The following is a 22,174-nucleotide window of genomic DNA, read 5'->3' as shown; positions in this document are numbered from 1 at the left end:
CAGGCTCTAATTAAAAAGGAAAATGACTCAGCTGTTACCTCATGGGTGATCCAGATACAGACCAGCGTCTACATCTACAATGCAGTGTTACTGCGATAATGCAAATATATGTAAAACTCAGATTCAGAACAAGCACTTTAATATAAGGAGAAAGCTGTATAAATAATAAACATGTGCACTGTTGAACATAACAGTACAGTTTTCACTCCAACTTTGGCTAATGACTTGCCAAATCAGATTGTGCACAAGTTTGTTAGCACAGTATCAATAATACTCAACATCTGTTCAAGCCTTTAGCAAAAAACCATTAAGAGGCTGCATCCTCTGGAAAAGAATGAGGTTTTTTGTGGGGGGTTGTTTTTTTAACCACAAAATGGCTTAAGTACTGTCAGCACAAGCTTACCCAGTGTTCAATTTAACAATAAAGAAAGTTAAGAACTGAATCCATTTTATGCTCCCAGCTGGTTCAAGATCAGCAGCAATGAAATATTGGCTTCTGTTCAGAAAAGAACGATCGGAAAAACTACTTTCCTTGTTAAGCCCTGCTGAGCTATCATTCTAGATCAAACATGACTAATGATACAAAATGGTTTTTTACTCTGTTTTATTAGTGAGTGTAAAATGTAGGCCAGAGACACACTATCTGTGAGATATCTTTTGGTTGTGAAGGCAAACTCGCAAAAGGAGCTTACCTTCTCACCAGTTGGGCCAATAGGACCAGCATCTCCTGGGAGACCTGAGCGGCCCTTTGGTCCCTCAGGACCATCTTCTCCTCTGGGTCCTGCTGATCCAAGCTCTCCCTGGAAAGCACAGGAAGCACAACAATTACATGTCGTATATTCAACATGATGCACTAGATCCAACTACATGGAGTTTCCTTGTACATTGTTGACATTTTACTCACAACATATATCCTTGTATATCCTTGAGGCCTGACAAACATGTATTACAAACAATGTGTTTCCTTAAAATAAATTTTGTGTGTACTGTATATTTTAATATTTGAATTGTTTAGATAATGTACACACAAGCTAGCACTTTTCTTCTTTTCTGCCTTTTGCTGGTGCATTACTACATTTCTGGGCGCATTATTGCCGTAGCATGAAGAAATGCACACTTGCATTACTGCACTGTAGAGTCCTCGGGAATATTTATTACTTTTATCACCCACATGCTCATGTGCGTCCGCTCATCAAAACCTTGCTTCATAACACTATTAGTGGTTAGAAACCCCGCAGCGTACCGTTAAAGGCCCTGAATACCTATTCTCTCAATCAGCTTTTTACTAAGAGCAATGGTGTCCTACATGAATGCAACAGTTTAAGTAATTCACATGAGAGATTTCTGTATTTGTTTTTTGTCTGTGCTCTTCTTATTGGTCTGAAGTGGGTGGGGCTGAGCTAGAAAAAAGTTGATGTCAAGTATTTTCATTCACCAATCAGGATGTAGCAGTATTTGATTCTATGTCTGATGACAGTTTGGGGGTTGTTTACTTATGTTGCCACATGAATGTCAATTTGAAAAGATTTGAAACCAAGTTCTCAGCAGGGACATATGAAGCTATCCAATATATGTATATTTTCATGTAATAGCTCGTCATATTAAGAAAGAAATTATTCATATTTTGTATTGTATACATTGTATTAGATCATTCTTTTGCCACCTAGATAATATATTTTTGTTGTTGAGCAAATAAGTCCTTCTATTCACAATAATTCAGGTTGGATTTTAAAACAGTTGTGAGTGTAACGTTTCTTTAAAAAAAAAGAAGCCTCAAAGCAGTTAACGATCCTGTTATTGCTTCTCTCTGTACGTGTGCTCCCTTTCTACCAGGACACACACAAAATGACAGAGTACAAACTCGCTCTGACAAGCAGTCACTGCGACGGAGACCCAGTGGCGTGTGAAAGGTATCTAGTTAAAGGCTTGTGCAGAATTGAACAAGCAAGCGAGTGCGCGCACACACACCCACACTCAAGTACAAATAAAACGGCATCAAGCAAACTGTACTTGACTCACACTTGCAAGCTCATCAAAGAGAACACTTTAAATTGAGCACACACACACACAGGCACACACTTTTCGTAGGCATGCTTAAAAATGAGTCATTTAGATTCTAGTCCATGTCTGTTTCCTCCAGAGCAGAGGGCCTCCTCAAATCCTTGCTTTCATCTGGATCTGCTACATCTCCAGAGGAAAACAGGCTGGAGCCCCATGTCTCTCTCTCGGGTTTGAAGGGGTTTAAAGTGCCATTGACTTCCTTTCTGTAGTCGGCTGGCTTTAGACAGCCTGGACTGGGACTGGGGGTTAGATGTTTGAAGTACGAGCTAGGGCGAGTAATGTTTCTCCATGTAAAAGATGGTTTTCCTACTATTTAACATTGTAAATCCCTAATGCAGTTTGTAGAAGGAAGCTGTTCCTGTTACACTTGTGCTTTTCTCCTGAAGTTGTTCGAGGTTCAGACTGACTGGAAAGTGGCAGAGGGGGTAGAAAAGGAATTGGTCACGTAAACACATACGCCCATACACATACTAACAGCTGGCGATAGGTACAACACTGGCAAACACCTTGTGCTTGCTCATTACCCACAATTCCACAGTTGTCACAGAGGCCTAGGCCTTGAGGGGCTAATGTGTCAGGAGTACTTTCACTTAGTTCAGGTAAAGGTCACCCCAAACAAAAGTAAGCCCCCAAAACAATTTGAGTTACAGTGGTCTAATTACTTTGATTAATTTGTGTTTCCAGCACTCGATGCGATTGACTTGTCCTGCTGAGTAAAATATAAACAAAGAAGTCTTACCCTGTCACCCTTGATACCCATATCTCCCTTGAAGCCAGGGAAGCCGTCTTCTCCCTGGCAGGAGAATAAAGGAGACAGAGAGGTAATGAAGGAGAAAGAAAGGGATAATGCAGATGTTGAAACAATTTGTGGTATTCATACACACTCAAAGACGAGCGCACACATACACGCACAGACATGGGGTCTTGGCGAGATCCCCTGTTGCCATAGAAACTCTAGATCGCCTATTTTTCGTCTGTACCAGCACAATTCAGATCAGTTTTACAGGATGTCATTGAGATCATCATTAGCAAGAAACATTTAATGCAATACCACTACTACCATCATTATCACCACCATTAATGTTCAGTATAATTCGTACAAGTGCGACAATTTCTCCGAAGTTCAAAGTTTCTTCCTTTCACACATTTGCTTTCTTAGACTTTCTAAACCAATGGTCTGAGCTCTCTTACCTTTTCTCCCTTGGTTCCTTTAAGACCACGTACACCATCGGCTCCCTGTGATGCATGAACAGACAGACGTTACAGGCCAAAAAGGTCCATATTGGACAAACAGTAGGGATTTGTAGAAGATTCAGGGCTGGACAATAAAACAATAACAAAAGAATAGCAATAACTTTCACCGTATAATTTTTTTCAATAACAATATAACAAATGTTCAATAAATATTGAATAAATGTTTGATTTTATTCACTTGAATCAAACAAAAATAAGGTCTTATTTTGTTTATTAAAATGTTTATTTGTTGAGAAAAAAGGACTGAAAAAAGTTTTTACTTGATTTTACACGTGCATATTTGATGACAAAGATTTTATCATAATTGTTTTGAATGTTCTACCTCAGATTTGTGAAGTGATCCACTGTTTGGCCTCAAGTGTTGACCATAAAGAAGAGTTTAAACCACAGTTAACCATCAGGTTTCTTCAACTTTCACTCAGGAGCAAAAATCAGCCTTTGCTGGGTGCTACGGAGGGTATAAAGCATTTAGATGTGTTTTATTTTTGTAGTTTAGAATGTAACTATGAAAGCAATTCAAATACTCTTAACTACTTTTCTTTCGTCTGATCTTCCCAGAGAGAGCAGACACCTCAGACATGTAACAGGGCCATTGCTAGCTAGAAGTCAAGCTCCTTGTGTCATCTCATCTCTCAGTGGAAGCTTTAATGATTGGTTCAATCACAACCTCATCCCAAGACGTTATTTAATTGGATTTCTTTTGTCTTGGTTTTATCAGCTACTGATGACAGCCAACAAGGGAGGAGCTGTGCGCCTTTAGCCGTTATCAGCCCCTTTGACTAACCTTAGTGCCATGTAACAGGGGGACTGTTAGCTAGAAGTCAAGCCACTTGTGTGATCCCCTCTCTCAGTGAAAGCTTTAATGATCTGAGCCAAGTGATGTAAGATCTGAAAAGCTGACCTTCCTGTCTTAATCTTTGTATCACTAAGATCATTTTTATGTCTCTGTGACAAAAGCAGATGTCATTGCACCATTCCAGACTTTATAGGGAAGGTAATTTAGCAGGAAACTAGGTCTTTTAATTTATGAAACAACAGCTTTTTACAAAGTCACAGTAGTTGTTGGACAAACCTTGGAATTAATATCAGAGCTTTTTTCCCACCAGAGACATTTAAATAAGATAATAGGCAAATATTAGTCCATAAGAGTTGGTAATTGCAGGGCACCACTAGCTGATGATATCACAAATTAATTTCTTAATGGTTGATAATCATCTCACCTTCACACCTCGGGGCCCAGGATAACCAATGGGTCCTTGAGGGCCAGCAGGGCCCTGGGGAGATAGATGTTTGGTGAGAGCTTGTAGCACACACACAATTACAGTACACACATGCACCCACAGTGTTAATGCCTACATTAATGCAAAATGTTTTATGCAAATGTGTCTCAACTAGGACGAAGGGAGGGGAAAGAAACTTAGAAAAGCATAAATAAATTCAGAAAAGAAAAAATCCAGAAGTAAGATAGAATAGAGAATGAAATACAACTTACCATGTGCCCTTTCTCTCCAGAAGGCCCCTCCTTTCCAGGGTGACCCTGTGAATTATTAAGAGAAATATTATTGCATCTCATTTCAGAATAATTACAACCATAAATACTACAAAACCCCTATAACTGAGGGATTACGTTGTAAAACTATGGGAGGAAGTATCAAACTGGAAAATTGGAATAAGGGCCTTTGGAGTTCAATCTCATTCAGGATTTTTATCCTTAATGCACAGTATTATAGAGCTATTACTGAGCTCTAAAAGCCAAAACTGCCGTTTTGGGACTTTACAATACATACATACACAAAAACCCTAACCCATCTAATATGGATGTACAGTAAAAAGAAAAAGAAAAAACGGTTGGAAGGAAATTGATTGCATTCTCATGAGACAAAGGAGTTCTGCAAAGAGGACAGAAATGAGGGGCAAAGATGGTGCACTGAGAGAGAGAATATTACGATTGATAGAAGATGGTGGAATGGTTGAATTAAAAAAGCTGAGTGTGTAAATCGTGGACAGCTATTGCTATTCAAAAAAGACTCTCAAAGCCATTAAAGGACCAGCTGACTTTGTACAGTGTTCGCTCCCCTCAATCTCTCTTTCCTCTCTTTCATCAAATCCCTCATATTTGTTCCCACCATCTCCGTGTATCTTTTTACTTTCACATATTCATATTTGACAGCCCCTCTCGTCTCCGTCTCTCTTAGGGGCCACCTGGAGCCTTCGAAGACACATCTGCCATTAGCACAGGTGTCTTCTTTGCTGTCTGTGCAAAGATGGGTAAGAGAGTGTTTGCACCTATATGCCTGTGTGGGGGTGGGTTGTTCCACTGTTCACACAGCTGTGGTAATGTGTTGTCTCATGCATATGTTTGGGCCAAATAATTATCTCAGTGTGTTTTGAAAGTGTTAAGTGGTTATAAAACACTAACATTCTATGTACTGCTTTGGAAATATTGTTTCTCACAGTTATGCCGATTATAACTGGCAAATTATCAAAAGGAAATACAGAAAGGCAGAAAGAGAAAAGCTGTTGCTACTTGTATAAATTTCGGATATGGAGTATTATAAACTCACCGGTGGACCATCAGCTCCTGGCATTCCTGGCAAGCCTGGCTTTCCAGTAGGACCCTGCATAGAAGATGTTAGGGCAAATCAGACAAAGTAGGCCAACACATCAAAGGTTAAAGGCATCATAAGAGTCTGTAAAAACAAGACTAAGGGGTCTATAGCCACGCTAGAGGCTCTGTGAGGCTGTAGGTACAGTGGTGTTTTGAGCAAAATGCTTATGTCAGCATGCTAACATGCTCACAACGACAATGCTAACATGCTGATGTTTAAATCACCCAGATCATCCAGTAAGTCTGTGTTTTTATGATCAATGATCAACCTGACCTGGACTACTGAAGACCTCTTTGAACCAACAGTTTCAAATAAACAATTTACTCCATTCAATTTTGCTTCATCAAATAGCACAGCCTTCTAGTATTTTATTCATTATCAGGAAAAACACAATACCTACATTATTCATTCTCAAAATCCAGCACTCTCATAATAAACTGAATACCCTCTACATAAGCTGGCAAATGTGATTTAGCTGAAATTGGATTAAAATGTATCAGGATTAAAATCTATCTGTACTGTCGACTAGGCACTATTTGGTCCTGCTTTGGGGATGTTTTTGCATAATAGTGTGATAAGCATTTGGAACTGAATAAGATAGCAACTTGGCTCATGCAAATGAATCAGACTATTTCCTGCAATTTTATAGATTTGGGGTCTGTGTTTATTAATATTTTATCATGATGGTAGTATTTTTTCCTGTGGATTTGCAGATATTGTTATAGTTGTTTGCTTATCATGTGATATCTTACCTTCTCTCCTGGAGGTCCTATGGCTCCTTGGGGCCCTGGAAGTCCCTGTGGAAAGGATACAGAATCCTCAGAACATTTTATTTGATGGATGAAAGAAACACCTAATGTCAGACAGCCTGTTCATCACTGACCTGGGCACCTGGGTTGCCTTGCTGTCCAGGAGGTCCTGGCTCTCCTTGAGGTCCCTGAAAGAAAATGATGCACATTTTAGAAACCTCATTATAAATACAAAGCTTTATTACTTTTTTTACCGGAGTAAAACCTCCCTTGTGAAGGATGTCAAGAGTGATTTGTTGCTCCATATGGTCCATTAAAAATGAAATGTTGCTCTGAACAGATATAAATTAGAAGCTGTCCAACAGCGCATCACTGCATTATTACCTTCTTATACCTAAACAGGCCATAACATGAGACAAATTGCACCATTTCTTGCTCTGGCTCAATGTAGAAGCCACACACACACTAACACAGACACACAGTACACACTCTTTCATCTACTTCCCTACTGAAAGACACTGCTGAACCACAAACACAAAACACTTTCCCTCTCAAATAACTGGCAATCAATTATGTTGCCCAAGTCCAAGAGTCTGGGAAAGCTGTTGATCTTCCATCTCTACCTAGTTGGAACATTCCCAACAGAACAGACAAGCTGCTCCAGCCAGGTATTCTCTCATTATGGCCAGGCGGTACAAGAAATTGACCTGGAATGATACAACTGGCCATGGCGGACTGCTCAAATGGATCTAAACACAGCCAGTCTATTCTTCATTATCTGCTAAGTATCTTCTGATTGTACAGGTGTATGTGTGTGCCTGCGTGCGTACATGTGTGTGTTTGTGTGCGCGTGTGTGTGTGTGAGAGTGTAAGGGAGAGAGAGGGCTCAGGTTGAGGATAAAATAGAGAGAAAGAGACGAAAATGAAAATGGTGCATTTTTAAACCCTATGATAGTTGTGTGTGTTTTTTTGTTTTTATCTGGGAAATGGAGAATGTCTCATACTGAATATAGGAATTTCATTAATTGCAGCTTCACTTACTATGTTTCCTTTGGGCCCAGGGTGGCCATCCATTCCAGTAACACCCTACAGCAGATGAGATGGACACAACATTTAGCACATATAAGGGCAGGCAAGCAAATCTGTAATAAACTAAAACAATTAGTATTTTAGTTGCACTTCTAGCTGATAAATGTCACTCTTAGCTGTAGACAAATTAAAAAAGGTGTTTGTAAACCACACTTTGGCTTTTGCGTCTGCACCATGTGAATTTGAAGTATGATTTATTGTTTTGGGAATCTCTCCATCCTGCACAGGGATCGCAGTTCAAAATAAGCTACTTGATTGATGTGCACAGTCCGTGCTAAATTAAATCTGTTCAAACAATATAAACATTAGGTTTAAGCTTTGCTCTGATGTAGACACTTGTCTGAAAGGCTGAAGTTAAACTCAATAACATGTGCTACTCTTTGTGTACGCTGTCTGAAATATATTGAGTTTTCTATTTCCCTGTGGGTGTTGTTTGCAGTGTCTTTTGTTCTTGTTGCCTACGAGATGGCAAAAAAAAATTTATTTTGCTCTCTAAACAGTAAATCTATTGTAACAGCATGGTTATGAAAAGGTGAGAGGAGGGAGGTGGGAGACTCACAGGGGGCCCAGGAGGTCCCTGAGGTCCTTTTGGTCCCAGCAAACCACGGGGCCCCTAGGAAAAAAGGAGGGAAATAAGGTTGAGAATGATATCGCACCTGTGAAAGGATTGATGAATTATTAAACACGTTCAGCTAAATCAAGTTTCAACATTATACTTCTGGAAACAACCTAACTTCCCGAATGTCCTTGAGGATGTTCTACAGAGTCAGACTGTGAGGGAAAGCTGAAACCCCTTCTTTTATCCCTTTACTACACATTCGTTCCCCACAGCTATGCCTATCAAACAATGCTTTGAATTCCTGTGTTTTGCCTTACAGCTACAGTTACCTAACATGAGGTATTGTCCTGGCAGGGTGAATTCAAACCAATGTAGCACACCCTGGTGGACAAAATAAGTCATGACAGTAGATATAAGGGTCTTTCTGTTGGTTTCTCCTTTCCTCTTTTTCTCCCCCTCCATGGGGAATATCCTGCCTGTGAGAGTGGGAGGCTATTATAACCAGCTTGATGTGAGCTGCCTGCATTTCTCACCTCCAAAGATTCGCTTGTATAGATGAAGCAGTACCAAAGCCTGATCAACACACACTTTCCAGCAGTATAAGGCAAAAAAAAAATCTCCATTTATATGAATATGAACAGTGGCTGCAGTCTGCAAATGATATATGATATCATCAGACCACATGATTGTTCGCTAACACAGTGACATGTTGAGAGCGGGGCCCGAGCTCTCAACTCTATAATGCAATCTCTCATTGTAAGACTGAATGGTAATACGTGTGATCACTCACTGGTTCACCAGGAAGTCCCCTGGGTCCGATCTCTCCATCATCTCCCTGGGAAAGAGAGAGAGCGGGTCAGAATGTGGAACAGATAGTGAAGGATAATGGAGGTGAAAGTGAGGATGTGTGTGTGTTACAAGGATCAAGAGATAATGGGAAGGCACAAAGAAAAAGCAGGGGAAGAGGGGATCAGGTTACATCAGCTGTAGGTAATGAGGATGGTGAGGGAGATTAGAAGCAGATAAAAGTGTGCATAGATAAAAAATATATTATATATTAAGGAGAAAACTGAGTGAGAAAGGGGAGAGGAAGAGGAAGTAAAAATCTGGGGTGCTGACATAAAGGTGAGTTTGGTATGAGGAAGAAGTAATTTCTGTCTTTATGCAGCATAACAATAACGGTCATGAGATGCGATACATCAGACACGAGCATACCTCTTCTATTTCTTTAGTTCTACCAGCCAGAAAATAAAGGAAAAAACAATCTTACCCTCTCTCCATCCTCCCCAGGGCCGCCAGGAGGTCCAGCGGGGCCAGGTTCACCCTATAACAACAACCATTTAGATATAAAAGTGGCACACATCAAAACAAATACACACATTTGCACACTACACAAAGACACACTTTTCATAGCACCGCAAACAACTTACTCTGTGTCCCTTTTCACCAGGAAGTCCAGCCAAACCATCAAACCCTCTGTCTCCCTGGAGAGCAAAGACAAAACAAGTTGCATACCTCTTGTACAGGCTTCAAGAACACACATTCTGACTGGCATTATGACATATGGTGCAATGACATGCATAATGAATATGGTAGACAAGGTACCTTGGGTCCAGACTGTCCTGGCATGCCCCTGGCACCATCGGATCCAGAACGACCCTGTAAAAGTAACAGCAGTTACATAACATGACTGTTAACAGATCAGTAGGATCACTGCGAATACACTACAAAGACTAGAATATGCCTGGCTTTTAATTCAGCTCTTGGAAATCTATTCCGTAGATTGGTATCAGAAAGTAATATGTTGCACGCCTTGCTGATTTCTACTCCGACTGTGTCACACTTACCCTTCTGCCAGGCTTTCCAGGTTGTCCAGGGGGTCCCAAAGGTCCACGTGGTCCCTGAAACAAAAACACTTTCATTAAACTCAGAGGCATTTCTTTAATTTTCTTTATGTTTCCATCTTGAAAATATCCACTAAAACAAGAAAAGGAAATATCCATCCATCCATCAGCAACCGCTTATCCTGCGTACAGGGTCGCGGGGGGGCTGGAGCCAATCCCAGCTGACATTGGGCGAAAGGCACCCTGGACAGGTCGCCAGTCCATCGCAGGGCCACACATAGACAAACAACCAGTCACACTCACACCTAAGGACAATTTAGGGTCACCAATTAACCTAGCCTGCATGTCTTTGGATGGTGGGAGGAAGCCGGAGCACCCGGAGAGAACCCACACAGACACGGCGAGAACATGCAAACTCCACACAGAAAGGCCGGGACAACTGGGGTTCTAATCTCCCTCACCACCTTGCTGTGAGGCGACAGTGCTAACCGCTGCACCACCGCGCCGCCCAAAAGGAAATATAACTCTGCTTAAAAATATTGTGTTAGAACTACTGCAATACTACAAGAGTTTAACAATATATGTTATTTTGTTGGGTTCGCTTGGATTTAGTTATTTCTGTTTATTAGAAATACATTTTAACTTTATTTAACATTTTTATATACCGTACCTGAGGACCTGCTTCTCCAGACTCTCCCTTGAGTCCTGCTACACCAGGAGGACCCTGAGAAGAAGACAGAAAAATGTAACATTCAATAGAGGTTTCCAACACAGCTACAAACTGTTCATTTTATGTACTGCACCCAACAATAACTGATGATCACATTTTTGACATAAAAATTTTGAGTCTGTGAGGTGATTTGAAATACATACCAGAAGGCCAGGTCTTCCGGTCAAACCCATTGGACCTGTAGGGCCGCGCATAGCCAGCTGAACACGAGAATGAAAAGATTAGCAATTAGATCAAATTATAAACATATTATGGAAAAAAGGTTGTTGTACATTTAGCTGATTTATGATCAGATATAACATGGATTTAGCCATTTGCGTATGTGTGTGTGTGTGTGTGTGCACTCACAGTGTATTTGTGTCTGTTAATGTGTTCTGTGTGTGAATTTGTATAGTTATTATGCATGCTTGTGAGCAAGGGTAATGAAATGTAACAATGATAATGACACGAATAGTATGAAATACTATGAGTACCAATGATGTATGAAACGTGCTATACAAAGAGACACATATAAAAAAAGATGGTTTTAAAACACAGCAAACATTTTATAATATAATATTTTACCAGAATGTACTGTGGCAAACATGAATAAAAACATCTAAACATTAACAAAATAATAAGTAAAGTAAGAGAAGCAAGTTTGGAGAATGGAGAAAAAAAACATTCATAAGTATGTACAGTATAATATTAACTACTGCTGTATGATGTGTTTATGTGTGAACTGTTACCCTAGCCTGCTGCATGATGGCTTGCATCTGGGACTCCTGTGCTGACATAGCAGGTCCCTTCTGTCCAGAGTCACCTCCAGCGCTGAATCTGAACTACGGAGGGAATCACAGATTGGTGAGACTTCTCTCCAGCAAAGTTGATACCAGCACACAGCAGGCACCGGAAAAAAGCAAAATTAATAAGGTGGGGAGAAAAAATGTGGAATGAGTTGTTCATTAAGCAAAGCAAAAATTGTAGTTTAAATACTGACATCTATTCCGAACTATATCTCTAGTATTTCTCAAATACAGTGTCCCAATCTTGAATCTATGCCCCAGATGTTAAGCAGCACCAGCCTCCAGCTGCCAAACCAGCAACATCAAAAGGCTGCACCTGCAGGCTATGAGCTTCGAATTCTACTGGCATCTGGTGGTGATGAGCCGGTATTGCACCATAGGTGAATATCCAGGCCTGCGGTGCAACACAGGTTTGTTTGGGCCAGGCATTTTGGGTTGAGTTACAGAGCACAGTCCTCAGGAGGCTGACAGATGCACAGCAACACAACAGCAAAATACTGTGCAGGATTTCACCATCACACAAACACTGTTACCGAGAAGCAAAATACAAACAGTTGATTCAGAACATCAGGGCTGACTCAGATATACTGCAGCTCTGCCACCATACACCAAATGTATCCAGAGTACCAACCTTTCACAACTATTGTGCAAAATCCTACAGTTTCTTCTTCTTGCTACATTTCTGCTGAGTGAGATTAAGTATTAGCCCTTTGCTATCTTAGTCACAATCAAATATATGCAGCAATTTGTTTTTTTTCTGCCTGCCAATCTGTGAGCCTTTTGGTCTGTCTTTGATTCTTTCTCTCCTCATTTATTTTTTTTTTTTTAGCTTTCTGTTATTCCTTCTCCAAAAATGGTTTATTTACTGACATTCCCTTTGCATCATCAGACTTGAACAAAACAGTCTGCTACATTAAATTGTTGCCTAGCAAGGCCAGAGAAAGAGAAAATTCATTATATTTACCAAATCATCATAGAGCAGACTGTAAAGAAAATAAAGAGAAGATGCATCACTGGTGGATGAATGCAAGTGGGCAATCTAAGCAAAAACATACAGTTGACATTTCAACACAGAGCCAAAATGTCCTCTGGTGAAAGAAGGGTGAAACAACAATGCGTGTTTCTCATTAGGCTTGGAGCTCAAGGATCACATTTCAAGTCGTTCTTTCTGGCAGTGGATACACCAGAAAGACTTGAGTTCCTATCCAGACAGAGCTCGCCACATGGCTCACCCAGACAGCTCTATGGACCCCTGAAACCACAATTCACATCTGTACAACTAATCAGGTCCAACAGCAGAAGTTTCAGACATCCTCCAAGTACAAGGAAAAAAGGTAGACGAGTAGGAAGTTGTTAGCATGGCTGTGTAACTGTCGCAGTCGAATCATTGGATGCAGCTGAAGCTACAGAGAGAAACAGCATGGCTTTGCTTCCCGTCTAAAACTAGACAACTTCCTGGATGGACATGAGACAGGACAGCATAGATTTTGGCTAAAGGACTCTAGGTACAGAAAGTCCTATAACATGCAGATTTGAGTTTATGGAGTAAGAAGCTGAGAGTGAGCACCATAGGCGATAGAGGGGGGCTTTCTCACTTACTTAACATACCACAAGGGGTTGCTAAAGCACAGATTTAAATGATAAAATATTTGTCAGGAACAGGTCCATTAAAATGGTTTCAAGGGAAACCCCCTTCATTCCACTACGCTGTGAAAACCACATGTTAGAGTTATTGATAAAACAGAAAGATACATCACACTTGGCTTTAAAGGGGGGCTAAACAAGCACATTCTGTAAAGCCACATGGGAAAATGTTTTTAGCGCTTTAAGACAGCATTTCCTATTTTGCTATTTTAACTATTCCTTATAACAACTGTAATTTACTTACAGGCAGCATCAGGACAGTTCCAGGGGGTCCTGGCAGACCATCAGCACCAGGAAGGCCAGGACGACCTGGAGGACCCTTAGGCATAAAATAAGACAAACATGAGTGCATGCATCTAGACAGAAATTTTTGAAAATAAGTGGCACAAGTACAATTTACACTCACCCTCTCTCCAGGATCTCCAGAGCTGCCTGGTGGGCCAGAAGAACCTGGGGGTCCGGGGAGACCCTATTTTAAGCAAAAATATCTCATTTTACACACACCAATGATACATACATAATGCAACACAAAGAAACAGGCACATTTGCTCCTCTAAAAGTTCTCGCCTTTATCTCGTAAAGTGGTCACACATGGGAGAAAGGAATGCGTGAGGCAATATGGGACAGCTTGTTGAGTTGTAAATCCTTTTGTGAGGCACTCTTTATTTGTCTATAGCTCAGCACTTGAATGACTGGCCTCTGTGGGACTCCATCTGCAAGGTGTCAAGGGCAACTGTGTCTGAAAAATGTTCCTAGATAAATAATTTAGTTCTTCAACATCTGGGTCATATCTCTTCAGGGGAACTGTTTTGGCCACTCCCTTTGAATTAAGAATCAGGCAGCGAGGGATTTCACAGCAAAGCAACTTACATTTTACTATCCAGAGGACATAGCAGAAAGACTCTAGCAGAACGGGTGACATGAGCCGACATGATTAAAATAGGAAGTTAGGACAGAGAGACTTAAAGTGACAGATTTTGAGACAGATTGACTTACTGTTGGCCCTTCAGGCCCAGGCGGACCCTCCACTAACATTCCCTGAAACACACAGGCACAGAAATCATCAGATACCCACAGCTAGCTCATGGCTTTATTCACTAGTACATGTCTGTGTACAACAACCTCACAGTGTACATATTCACTCACAAGTATAGTCTGTGTCCACTAACAAAGAGCTTTGGTTAAAGGAGTTAAGTGTATATGCATACATGTCCCAACACACCTGCCTATCAGCTTTCCATCTCAAAGCCTTTGCTAGATTAATGTACATTCCTTCCTGTCATTTCAGTTACGCTCGAAATTAATCCATGGAGAACAGGGGGGTGACTGACTGCAGAGACACAGAGGCAGAGCCGCCCTGAGGTTCTCTCAAGCTGAGGTGAAGCAGTAACAAAATTGAAGTGATAATTAATTTGTACCTACTGATGGACCAGATCTCTGATCATGCATGCAACATAAAACCAGTTCATGCATGTCTTTGTGCTTTGAAATATATTGATAGCATCTTCTGGAAATATAAACGTATTTCTAAAATATACTGTCAGGCAAAAACAACAAGCCATCTCAGTTTGGTGTGAACTCACAAGCATCTGACTTACAGATGTATTGTTGTAGCTCTGCAGCTACAGAGATATTGGCTTTGTTTGCTCTTGTGGTGCATCATATTGGCTTCCTGCTTTGTTATTAGGACACATTATCCAAACCTATTTGAATGATGTGATCTCAGGATATCAACCCCAAAGCTGTACCCACTGAGCATTTTCATCATAAAGTAACAGCATTTGATCTTTGACACTCCCCAAGTTATGCCTCTGTTTCGCCTGCAGTGTGTGTGATGGGAAAGAGGCTAGACCTAGCATGTATCTGGTCGTGTTTCTGTGTAATAACGTCTGTCTCAGCTTTTTGCATGTTTACAAGAGACACGACACACTGGGTGGTGATGTGTACTCAAACATGCTTACACACACACATACGCAAATGCTCACATAGGAAGTGGACTCACACTCCGTTCTGCTCTCATATATAAACATGAAGACACTCAGTCACAGAGGCATGTATACTTAGTGGATGCAGTGACATTTGTTTGAAGTGAAACAGCTGTAGCTGTATTGGAGATATAAATGCTTTCTGTGTCTGATGTACCTTTGCAAACATACAAAAGGAGTTGTCCTCAAATTAACGATGTTACATATGAGTGTCTGAATCAGAGTTGGATGTACTCCACCTGTTTGTATTACTTAGGTTTTTGGCAGAGAGGCAGAAAAAGTCTTTCTTACTCCCTTTTGTTCTCCTTATATTCCTTCCCTCCCTCCACCTCCCCATGTGTTTACACACAACCCACACTGTGTTTAGAGATTATTGACAATCCCTGCATGGCTGTTCTCCAAATGTTTACGCTGTAGTCCTGATGACCAGCCAGGAGCAAGGCCCTGGCCCAAGGATACTGTGAGAAAGGTCTGGTAGGCCCTAATCAGTGTGTTTGGCATCAGTTTGGTTTGTCATTCCGACGTGAGGATTGCGTTTAGATGTGGATCATTCATACAGTATGTACTCGCAAATATTAACATCCACACATACATCCATACGCACACAGGCACAAGCAGCCTACATCTGTTGCTCAAGTATGTTGTTCAAATAGTGATACTCACAGGCTCAATAACAGCAGGCTCTCCCTTCTGTCCCTTCTCGCCGCGAGCTCCGTCGACCTACACACCAAACATACAGAAACAAACATGATCAGCCCCCCTCTGCTTCATCAACCTCACCCCGCTGTCCTCCTCATTTTCACAGATTAATTGCCAGTATGTCCTTCTTTAATTTTTTCACCTGTCCATAATACTGATCGGTCTCAGCAGGTAGCACTTTGCCCTCTTTGTCGCCATAATCGGGGTCTCCATAGACGTCATAGGGGTCTAAATCGTCATAGTTGGAGATGTGCTCCTCCTTGAACCCATCCAGATCCGTGTAGTCACCCTCGCCTTCCAAGCCAAGGCCAGTTCCAGTGGCGATGGACCCCCCTGCTCCGGTGCCGGCGCTTGCCGATCCACCTCCAGTGGTGGAAGATCCTCCAACAGAGGCAGAACCACCTCCTACGGACACAGAACCACCTCCGGCAGATCCACCCCCAATTGTGATGGTAGAACTGCTGCTGCTGCTGCCGCCTCCTCCACCTCCAATGTGGACTGTCCTGCTGCTGCTACTGCCTCCTCCACCTCCAAGATGGACTGTACTGCTGCTGCTACTGCCTCCTCCACCTCCAAGGTGGACTGTACTGCTGCTGCTACTGCCTCCTCCTCCTCCAAGATGGACTGTACTACTACTGCCGCCTCCTCCACCAGTGGCATCCACACCATAATCATATCCATCGGTGTAGTCATCGTAGGAACTTCCTATCTATAAAAACACAGATATTGTTATAAAACAAATCACACGATACATAGGAAGATGAGAATCATTCAAAGGCCTGAAGTAGTCTCTTGCTAGTTCTCTAGCATTGCCTATATATTGCCTATATATTGAGCTTACTATGACATTTTTAAAACATGGGACTTGAAATGTCTTTATTAAGTAATCAATCCTTAAAATAGTTCAAACAGCTAATGGATAAATCGGCTAGCTTGTTTCAGCTCTATTGCATACTATTTTTTTCCCAAAGCTGCAATGATGGAGATTTCTACAAAAGCATTTATTTCTTCATGTTGGCCCGAACAAGCCCCTGCTTTTGTATCCCACACATAGGCCTTGCACAGAGTATGTAATGAGGTAAAGAATAGGATTTATAATGTATTTTAACTATTAGACCAACAGGCCTCACCAGCGACAATTAAGTGAGTGATTAATGTCAACCTACTGATGTCTTATTGCCGGAGATGATTACTGAAGTTCCTCCTCCACTGGTGATGACCGTCCTTCCAGTTCCTGCATCTAAGTCAATCTTTCCCCCTGCTCCGAGATCCAGCTCACCCCCGGTACCAATGCTGGTGCTGGTGATGGGAACACGTCGAGAGGTGTCCCCGTCAGGCGATGCCGTGGACTCGTCATAGTAGGTCTCGTAGTTACCGTAGCCATCGTAGCTGTCGTAAGGGCTGGTCTCCTCTCCGTAGGCGTCTCCTCCGCCAGTGGCAGTACCTGAAGAGCTCGCTGAGGAGCCGCTGGAAGAGGAGGATGTGCCAGAGGATGAGCTAGTGGAGATGGAGGTCACGACTTTGCCGCCGGTGCTGTCAGAACTGCCCCTCAAAATCACGATGTCACTATCTGTCTCCTGTAAGGCATAAGGGATATTGTTCATGTTTACATTGGTGCATTTAAAACCATATGCTTGTTGTTACATTAATACATGAAGTCCATTTGTGGGAAAAACTTATATTGGTAGACTACCTTGACTTCTGTGGTGGCTGTCTCAGTATCAGGTGTCAATTCTTGAGCCTTGCCATCCCCGTCCTCATAGTAAGGGTATTCATAATAGTAGCTGTCCTCCTCTGTGTTCTGAAGAAAATAAATATTACACTTACACTGAGTGAAAGAAAAACTATCAATTATTAATAATACGATTTTGAAATATGATCCACTGCTCTTTTGCTGCTGGGTCTGGCTGATATGTGTGTGACAGACTGGCCATCGATCAGACGCACACAGGAATGCCTTTTTACTTTGCGGGCCTAATCCTGTGTCTCGCTGTTGCAACTTGTTACAACTGAATGACAAATTACCTTTCCATTGCTTTTTTTAATGAATCTATTGCATATCTTTAGAAAAAAACAGGTCACGTTTTTATATACCCGACAAGGCCCCAGGGCAAGGAAAATGTCAAGAGCAAGAGCTTCCTGTCCATCTTTTAGCACTTCTGACACACCATTACTTAGCATGCAAAAAGTGTTGTGGTATTCAGTGTGGGAAACGGCATGGTGCAGGGATGCAGGCTTAGGCAGCAACCACATCATTCCTAAACATTATTAACTAACTGCATAGCCTGATAACCCTGTTCTTCCCAGTCAGCACTTTCCTCTGGCAGAGTGCACTTGTCTTGCGTATGCCAAGAGGCTCTTTTCAGCACAGAATACAACCGAGATCTGATTTGAGTATTAGAGACAATTATGGATTAAGAGAAATGAAGTTCCTAGAGTAAGGTCAGCTATGAGAACACTTTGTGGTTCTCGTTCCTCTAGTAATGGGCAACGTAATGGCCTTGAGTTTACAAAGCTGCACTATGAGCTCTGAGTTAAAAGGACCATATTACAATCATAAAAACCTAAAGTTAAGAGAAGGAAGGTCTCATTACTCACATATTCATCTGTGTTGGGGTCCTGGTTCTGAGGCTGTTCAGGCACTGGCACTTCACAGTCAGGGCTGTAGTGCTCACAGTAGTCATAGGCAGCACGATGGTCTGCTACAATCATTAGCTGCTGGATGTCTCCCTGGAAACCACAAGAAACAGGAAGTCATGAGACTCACTGGACCCAGATACAAGTCATGCATGTCAATAAACAAGCAAACAGTGACAGAGGGATGAGGGGGAACATCTGTGTGCGGCATTACCACATGCAGAGCAGGCAGTCCTGAAACTAGCTCAAGCCAGGGGAATCTAAGGGTGACTAAATAATGAAGAACTTTGTCTGGGGTCCAAGAATGTCGTTTCGCATCAGAATTGAGCACCAGAATGTGAAACAAAATGCTTACAGCAAACAGAGTGTTACAAGAAGAACATGGAACAACTGACTTCATGTAGCTGCGGACGATGACAAAAACAAACACACACAACCACAGGTTCACATATACACACACACAAGATGGTTTTGAACAGCATACAAATGTCCTGCCCCATATCCGAATCGGACATGAGTGATTTTGCCTTTGAGCTGACTGTGTAAGATGAACGGATCGACTTAGCATGTGCAACATGGCAAACATGAGCAGACCTGCAGTTACAGATAGCTGACCTGACCCATTTGTCTTAAAGGAGTGCATACTGAGTCAAGGTGATGGGGGGGGGCGGGGTGGAACAGTAGCAGCAGTGAGAGATTTAAGGACAGAGAAAACTCAAAAAGATTGATAGAAAAAGAGCAAGAGAGAACAAGAGGGAAAAAGAAGAGGCTCAGAAGGATCCCCAGGCTACATAGGGAGATGGGTGTGTGTGTGTTTGCCACATGTTTCTGAACAGAATGCACATGGCACCAAAAAAGGCTGTTGAATCTATCCAAACATGTCCTAATCACACTTCCAAGTCCAATGATGTCATTCCTCATCAATCAAATACAATGTCAACGTAGCTGAAACAAATATATTTTCAGGGGGTATGAGAATAATGAAGCTATGGGAATGAACCGCCAGAGTATGAAGTGTTTCTAATTAAGTCCAATTGCCAAAAATCTGAAATGCTTCAACATGTCCTTCCAGCTTAAATTCTCCATGGATAGCTCTCTTTTCTGACAAACATAAATGGATTGCATTTGTGGTCTAACCAGTGACAGTTCAATGAGGAGCACCAGTCCCAAAGTATACACTCGAACATACCACACAGAACTCCCTGTGTCGGATCCTTTAATAACCCTTGCAAAACACAAGATGGTGTTTCCTGCTCCATCCTTGGCTTATGTTATCAGAGGGGGTTTATGGTGGACACAAGAAAACAAAACCAAATAATTCCTCCAAGACAGAAAGCCTGGAGTAACGATTACACAGCTCAACTATGAACTCTGAGTTCCCAGGAAACTTTCAAATGGCTACTTCTGAGCCATTTGTCTAAAATCAGGATCCGTTAGGCGCCTTGATTTGGTATCAGTTTGACAGTCTGTCTCTCCAGTCTTATCCTGGCAAGACCATGTGTCACAGCTGCGTTGAATGGGGATGATGGGAATTCAGTGTTTGAAATGAGGCCACATTCAATAAGGAATAAGCCCTCACTGTACAACAAAACAGCCCTGCTGTCTGGAGCATGCAACTGCTTTCCTATTCACATGCCATTCTTCTGCTTTCCTTTTTCTTTTTCCTTGCGCTCTTTCTCTTCATCTCCCAGAGCAGCCAAAGGAATCTCAGGGTAGATCCTCACCACAAGTGGTGTGATCCTAATTGTACAAAGATGACATAATTAATCATACGCCTAAGCGTTAATGAGAACATCCTTGCAGCACTGAGAGCGCTGTGGCAGAATCTGTTCAATGATGTGTAACATGTACACAGAGAAAGAAAGAGGTGTGTGCATGCCTAGAAACATAAGTGTGCTGTTGTAAGGATCCTACTGAGGCTGGAAAAGCCGATGGCTGCATTTGATTGTAATAACTCTAAAACTAAAGGCATGTGAGAGGGAAAAAAGGGAAGAAGTTGAATAGGGAACGTGGACCTGAGCTTGACTGTGCTCAGTGCCGTTGGACCATTCAGCACAAACAGTTCCAGCTGTCTGAAGTTTTATTCTGTGTTAAAAGTTCTGGACAATAAAAAGGGAAACCAGGCACTGAGCACTGCACAAAACCAACTGCAGATAGATTTACAATTGCACTTAGATTTAGTCTGGAGCATGGAGAGAGAGAAAAGAATGGTCAAAATCAATGAAGCAGACTCTAAGATATCCTCTCTAGTCCTTAGTATGGGTGAAGCTAAGAAAACACTGCCCCTACATTTCCCATAATGCAACTTTAAAGCATCCCACATGAGCCCCTCCCTGCCTTGTAAATGCTGACATCTATCCATTTTCACACCAGTTTGTAATGCAAACTTTCTGTCATAAAATGTGTGGACCAGCCCAATCCGAGACAACCCTGGTGACATCACCATGACATCATCGGGGGTTGTTTTCTCAGACTTGACAAAGTGTCCTCCAGAGCAATTATTTGAAAGTGCAAATTTCTTTATTTTTCTGATTTTGGTCAGATATAAACTATAATAACTAAAACTGCAACTACGTGCAAAAAGGCCTGTATTATTGTATGCTTGCTTATTATATTTTTTTCGTCCTCCATCTTTACACAAATTATTTCTGCATTGATATAAAAAGGCATACAGTGCTTACCTTACCATGAAAACTGCACACCTTCCCAGTAAAACTATTGTCAAAGTCTTGATCCACCATGACAACCACTAAAGCTGGTTCTGATTTCCTTTATTTGCGCCAGATCTGTCTTTTCACCGCACGTCGCTCGACAGATTCCAGTGCCAACAGTTATATAAGCTGCTGTTTTACAGATGTAGGGAAGCAGAAAATATTCCTATACTGTACTCCAGCTGTATGCTAATGCCAATTGTTTTATTTAGCATTCTGGCACTGAATGGTCAACTCAGTCCAGCAGACCATAAAGCATGACATATTTACTCCTTTACTGTTTATGAAGGCTATCTCTCTATATTTTGATGACAGGAAACCGCACTGCAACTACTGTATGTGCAGAGTTAGGGATTTGGAATTGGATAAGGCTAATTGGTTAATCCAAACAATTAGAAAGAACAGGAAATTATAGCTTATTCCTTACCTAAAAAGTCACATCAACAGAAGGTGACGTGACACATAAGCAGACTGAAACATGCTATATATAAAATGATTAATATACTGTGACACATGCAAACACAGTCATACAAGCACCACCAATCCCACACCCAAACAGAGCACACCAAAGGGGAAAGAAAACCCTGGAATTATACAATTGTACCCAAACCCCTGGGGGAACCATAAAATACATGCAATCATCTTTCCTATTTGAGAGGGGACAGTGACATTTTTCACTCTGAAGCATCATGTGGCACATCAGAGTGGTGCTTAAGGCAGAATTTTCAGACAATAACAGGGCTGCCGCTGTCAGCATCTCCCTGGACTCAGCTGAAATATGACTCTTCTCCTGACCAATGCGCTCCTCATGATGAGCT

General features: G+C 41.7%; 1 protein-coding gene across 3 annotated transcripts in view; it reads right to left on the bottom strand.

Moving 5' to 3' along the window:
- The window catches only part of col5a1 (procollagen, type V, alpha 1), a 74,783-nt gene that overhangs the window by 20,726 nt on the left and 31,883 nt on the right, over positions 1–22,174 (bottom strand). For all 3 annotated transcript variants that reach the window (XM_038732962.1, XM_038732961.1, XM_038732960.1), the window contains exons 5-30: positions 18,607–18,738; positions 17,702–17,809; positions 17,175–17,585; positions 16,151–16,717; positions 15,973–16,029; positions 14,321–14,362; positions 13,731–13,793; positions 13,569–13,643; positions 11,624–11,716; positions 11,039–11,095; positions 10,836–10,889; positions 10,169–10,222; positions 9,927–9,980; positions 9,752–9,805; positions 9,592–9,645; positions 9,112–9,156; positions 8,322–8,375; positions 7,715–7,759; positions 6,808–6,861; positions 6,677–6,721; positions 5,880–5,933; positions 4,808–4,852; positions 4,536–4,589; positions 3,253–3,297; positions 2,801–2,854; positions 693–800 (exon numbers count right to left, since the gene is read on the bottom strand). In XM_038732962.1, the coding sequence (XP_038588890.1) occupies positions 693–800; positions 2,801–2,854; positions 3,253–3,297; positions 4,536–4,589; positions 4,808–4,852; positions 5,880–5,933; positions 6,677–6,721; positions 6,808–6,861; positions 7,715–7,759; positions 8,322–8,375; positions 9,112–9,156; positions 9,592–9,645; positions 9,752–9,805; positions 9,927–9,980; positions 10,169–10,222; positions 10,836–10,889; positions 11,039–11,095; positions 11,624–11,716; positions 13,569–13,643; positions 13,731–13,793; positions 14,321–14,362; positions 15,973–16,029; positions 16,151–16,717; positions 17,175–17,585; positions 17,702–17,809; positions 18,607–18,738 (2,478 nt within the window). The remainder of the gene's footprint in view (positions 1–692; positions 801–2,800; positions 2,855–3,252; positions 3,298–4,535; positions 4,590–4,807; positions 4,853–5,879; positions 5,934–6,676; positions 6,722–6,807; positions 6,862–7,714; positions 7,760–8,321; positions 8,376–9,111; positions 9,157–9,591; positions 9,646–9,751; positions 9,806–9,926; positions 9,981–10,168; positions 10,223–10,835; positions 10,890–11,038; positions 11,096–11,623; positions 11,717–13,568; positions 13,644–13,730; positions 13,794–14,320; positions 14,363–15,972; positions 16,030–16,150; positions 16,718–17,174; positions 17,586–17,701; positions 17,810–18,606; positions 18,739–22,174) is intronic.

This window comes from Micropterus salmoides, unplaced genomic scaffold, assembly GCF_014851395.1.
Source record: "Micropterus salmoides isolate LMB-PRFRI ecotype aquatic unplaced genomic scaffold, ASM1485139v1 Ms_hic_scaffold_20, whole genome shotgun sequence".
Taxonomy (NCBI): Eukaryota; Metazoa; Chordata; class Actinopteri; order Centrarchiformes; family Centrarchidae; genus Micropterus; species Micropterus salmoides.
The sequence above is the reverse complement of the archived record's forward strand: the minus strand, read 5'-3'. Positions and strand labels throughout refer to the sequence as shown.